At 60.0% G+C, this 4445-nt stretch overlaps 1 protein-coding gene across 1 annotated transcript in view; it reads left to right on the top strand.

The window, feature by feature from the left end:
• The window catches only part of COMP (cartilage oligomeric matrix protein), a gene marked incomplete at both ends in the record, with an annotated part of 9631 nt that extends 5778 nt beyond the window's left edge, over nucleotides 1-3853 (top strand). The window contains 7 exons of the mRNA XM_080715963.1: nucleotides 1-38; nucleotides 214-392; nucleotides 481-529; nucleotides 1108-1304; nucleotides 1882-2054; nucleotides 3589-3728; nucleotides 3807-3853. The exon at nucleotides 1-38 is cut by the window's left edge and continues 144 nt beyond it. Coding sequence (XP_080572089.1) covers nucleotides 1-38; nucleotides 214-392; nucleotides 481-529; nucleotides 1108-1304; nucleotides 1882-2054; nucleotides 3589-3728; nucleotides 3807-3853 — 823 coding nt within the window. The remainder of the gene's footprint in view (nucleotides 39-213; nucleotides 393-480; nucleotides 530-1107; nucleotides 1305-1881; nucleotides 2055-3588; nucleotides 3729-3806) is intronic.
• Nucleotides 3854-4445: the final 592 nt, after the last annotated feature.

The raw sequence follows: 4445 nt of genomic DNA, 5'->3' as shown, positions 1-4445 counted from the left end.
CCGCCTGGTCCCCAACCCAGGCCAGGAGGACGCAGACAGTATGCGGGGGCAGGGCGCGAGGCCTCAGGTGGGTGGGCCACGCCTGGGGCGGGCTGGTGTTCGGGATGTCCTGGCATGGTCCTGGGGGCGGGCCATGTGTGGGGTGAGGGTGGCAGCCCCAGGGCAGGGTCTCGAGGCTGAGCCCACGGGGGGGGGTGTCTTCCCTCTGCCAAGGAGACGGCGTGGGAGACGCGTGCCAGGGGGACTTCGATGCCGACAAGGTGGTAGACAAGATCGATGTGTGTCCGGAGAACGCCGAGGTCACCCTCACCGACTTCCGGGCCTTCCAGACGGTTGTGTTAGATCCTGAAGGGGACGCACAGATTGACCCCAACTGGGTGGTTCTCAACCAGGTGGGAGCAGGGCTGGGCAGGGCTGGGTGGGTACTGGAAGCCTGCCCACCCCCTCTTCCCTAAGGCCTTCTCTCTTTGACCTACCCAGGGCATGGAGATCGTGCAGACCATGAACAGTGATCCTGGCCTGGCTGTGGGTGAGACGAGGAGCCCCGCTCAGTGCGGGAGCTGGCCCGGGGCGGAGCCGGGGGTGTGTGGCCTGGAGAGCTGGGGGATGGCTAGTGGTAGATTGGGGCTGTGTGCTGGGCTTAGAGAGTGAGTCTGGCCTCTAGGCGGTGGAATCAGAAGAGATCTGGGCTCAGGAGGGTGGCAAACTGGGGGTGTGGTCTGGACCTGGGGGCGGGGCCATCTGGGCAGGGCCATGATTGGCCTGGGACTCAAGATAGGCAGCGACCAGGAGGGCTGGGCTGGGGCTGGGCTCCTGGGGCATGGCCAAGGGTGACTTGGGGGCGTGGTCTAGGCCAGTAGGTGGGTTGGGCTGTGGAGGGGCGGGGCCAGGAGGGGGCATGGCCAGTGGGGGCTTGGACTTTGGAGGGGCGGGGCCAGGGGAGATCTAGACTGGGTCTGGTTGGCTCTGGGCTCTGAGGGTGGGGCCCGTGGTGGTTGGGGGCGTGGCCTTGGCTCTGAGTGGGTTGGACTCTGGTAGGGCTGGGCTTGGACTGTGGTGGGGCCAGGACTCCAGCGTTCTGAAGTCCCCTTGCATACCACTTCACAGGCTACACAGCCTTCAACGGAGTGGACTTCGAGGGCACATTCCACGTGAACACAGCCACAGATGACGATTACGCTGGCTTCATCTTCGGCTATCAGGACAGCTCGAGTTTTTATGTGGTCATGTGGAAACAGATGGAGCAGACATACTGGCAGGCGAACCCCTTCCGTGCGGTGGCTGAGCCTGGCATCCAGCTCAAGGTCCTGTCCACCCTACAGCCCCACAGTGTCCTACACAACCCAGAGCCCCTCACTCACCCGGGTTGCCAAGGCCCCGACTCTTTCTGGTTCCTCCCATGAGCCCTCAAACGCTCCCAGGGTCCCCCAGCCTCCCCTTGGGACCCTAAAATTTCCCTGAAGACAAAATTTCTCAGAGCTCTAGATTTCCCTGAGGCTCCCAATCCTCCTGCGGATTCCTCAGGCCTCTGTATGTAGCTGAAACCCTCCAGCAAATCCCCCATGTTTTCAGGATCCTAGTTTATCCACAGGCACCCCAAATCTCCAGGTCACCAATTCCTCCTGCAGACCCCCTAACTCCTGCAGACCCCCTAACCTGTCCACAGACACAAATTCTCCAGTCTCAAGACCACTGCTGATACCCATGACCCACCCATGAGCCCCAATTGGCCCCCACGAAGGCTTCCTGTGGGTCTCCTGTCCCCGAGGGCTCCGCCGCTCTTCTGTGACCCACAGCTCCCCATCTGTCCCTCCAGGCAGGGTTCTGGGAGGCTCTGGAACCCTGTACAGCCTCTGACTGCCTCTCCCCGGGCAATGACAGGCTGTGAAGTCCTCCACAGGCCCTGGGGAGCAGCTGCGGAACGCGCTGTGGCACACAGGGGACACGCAGTCCCAGGTGCGGCTGCTGTGGAAGGACCCCCGTAATGTGGGCTGGAAGGACAAGACGTCCTACCGCTGGTTCCTGCAGCACCGGCCACAAGTGGGTTACATCAGGTGGGCCTGCCTCTCGATGCCCAGCTCCAGGGGAAAGGGCTCTGGTCCCCTTAGGTGCAAGAGAGAAATGACCCAAGGCAGCCGGAATTAACCCATGCTGCCCAGCGCAGTGGTGCAGCCTTTAATCCCAGTACTTGGGAGGTTGAGACAGGAGGCTCACAGGTTTAGGGCCAGCCTCAGCTGCTTAGTGAGGCTCTCTGCAACTTAGACCATTTCTACATAAAAATTAAAATCCGTCTGGTGGTATAGCTCAGAGGTAGAATGCCCCTGGGTTCAACTCCCAATAACACACACACACACACACACACACACACACACACACACACACACGCACGCACACGAATGAACCCATATCCTCAAACCTTCAATTCCAGCAGGACTGCAAGTTCCAGGCCAGCCTCAGCAACTTAGTGAGATCCTGTCTCAAAATAAAATGAAATACAAAGCCGGGCGTGGTGGCGCACGCTTGTAATCCCCGCGCTTGGGAGGCTGAGACAGGAGGATCGTGCAGGTTCAAAGCCAGCCTCAGCTACTTAGTGAGGCTCTCAGCAACTTAGTGAGACCCTGTTTCCAAATAAAACAGAAAATGGGTTTGGGAATATAGCCAGGAGGTAGAAAGCCTCTGGGTTCCATACCAGTACCACCAAAAAAAAAAAAAAAGAAAAAAAAAAGAAATACAAAGAGCTGGGTGTGGTCGTAGATGCCTGTAATCCTAGTACTTGAGAGGCTGAGACAGGGAGACTGGCTTCATGGCCAGGCGCAGCAGCTCAGCAAGGCGCTCAGCACGCAGTGAGACCCTGCCCTGAGATAAGTAAGATGGGGCTGGGGATGTAGCTCAGAGGTAGAACGCCCGTGGGGTCAGTCCCCAGTACCACAAAGTAAATGATAAAGAAAAAAGAAAGGGCTGAGGGTGCAGCTCACTGATAGAGTACCCCTACATTTATTCCTCAGTATCGGTGATGGGAGAGGAAGAAAAAGGAAAAGAACCGGTGTCTGGCCCCAGGTCATGACCCACTGTGTGGTAGGGAGGAGGACCCAGCACACAGTGTGGCTTCAGTTAGGGAATCCGTTGTTGTTATTATTATATTATTATTATTTTATTATTTGGTGGTACTGGGGTTCCTGGAAGCCCTTCTACCTCCGAGCTACACTCCCAGACCTATTTTATATTTTTATTTGGAAACAGGGTCTCTTAAGCCAGTGCGGCTGGCTTCGAACCTGCGCGATCCTCCTGTCTCCGCCTCCCAAGCGCGGGGATTACAAGCGTGCGCCACCACGCCCGGCCTAGAGAATCCCTTCTTGATCCTCATACCACACCCCTAGGATGCCCAGGTGTTCTGCTTAGCATGTGCGTGTGCAGAGCCTTCGGTGTACGCTCACACCGGGAAACAGGCCTGGGTCAGGGGCCCACCCGGCACTTCTCAGTGGGACCTGGAGCGGAGCTGGACAGAGCAGAGGCCCCTCTTGCAGGGGAGCTGCTGGCGTGAACGAGCAGGGCCTGGCCCGGCCCGGCCTCACTGCCTCCCACCTGCAGGGTGCGGTTCTATGAGGGCCCAGAGCTGGTGGCAGATAGCAACGTAGTCCTGGACACGACCATGCGGGGTGGCCGCCTAGGAGTCTTCTGCTTCTCCCAAGAGAACATCATCTGGGCCAACCTACGCTACCGTTGCAATGGTGAGTCCCGGGCCGGGGCAGGCCGGGCAGGGAGCCCCGGGACCCCCTCGCCTCTCACTGCTGTCCTGTCCTCTGCAGATACCATCCCGGAGGACTATGAGGCCCAGCGGCTGCGGCGGGCCTAGGGCTCAGAGCCGGGACCCAGTGTGGACGACGGCTGCCCTTACTGCACTGGCGGGGGCCCAGCACCCGGCCCCAGGGTGGCCAGCCTGGGGGGAGGGGAGGGATCAGAGGGGCAAATAAAGAGTGCGTGGGGAGTGGCCAGCGGTGGTCTCTGCTGTAGGGCAAGGGGCGGACTGGCCTCCCAGGGGCCCAGTGGGCTCCACTGAATCCTAGTCGAGGCCGGGCCCAGCCACAGGTGAGCTGGGTCCCTCCCAGCAAGGCCGCTGCAGGATCCTGGGAGCTGGTGCCAGCTCCCCGGCCCGGTCAGGGTGAGGGGCTGACGCCCGTGTCTGTCTCTGCGGATGTGCGTGGCCTGTGCAGGGGCATCTCATGGGAGGAGGGCGTAGGAAGAGGGACAGGCAGAGACGAAAACATCGGATTTTTATTACATTTCATTACAAAGGATGCAAAGGTACAAAGACGATAGCATCGGCCGGGCTGGGGCGGGGGTGGCCGAGAGCGCCCTGAGCCCCCGCCCGCGGCGGAGGGTGCATGCTGGGGGCAGAGCCAGCCTGGGCCCCAAAGGACAGTGAGTTTGCATATATCAGTGGGGCT

Source organism: Muscardinus avellanarius, assembly GCF_963383645.1.
Source record: "Muscardinus avellanarius genome assembly, chromosome: 18".
Classification (NCBI taxonomy): Eukaryota; Metazoa; Chordata; class Mammalia; order Rodentia; family Gliridae; genus Muscardinus; species Muscardinus avellanarius.
The sequence above is the reverse complement of the archived record's forward strand: the minus strand, read 5'-3'. Positions and strand labels throughout refer to the sequence as shown.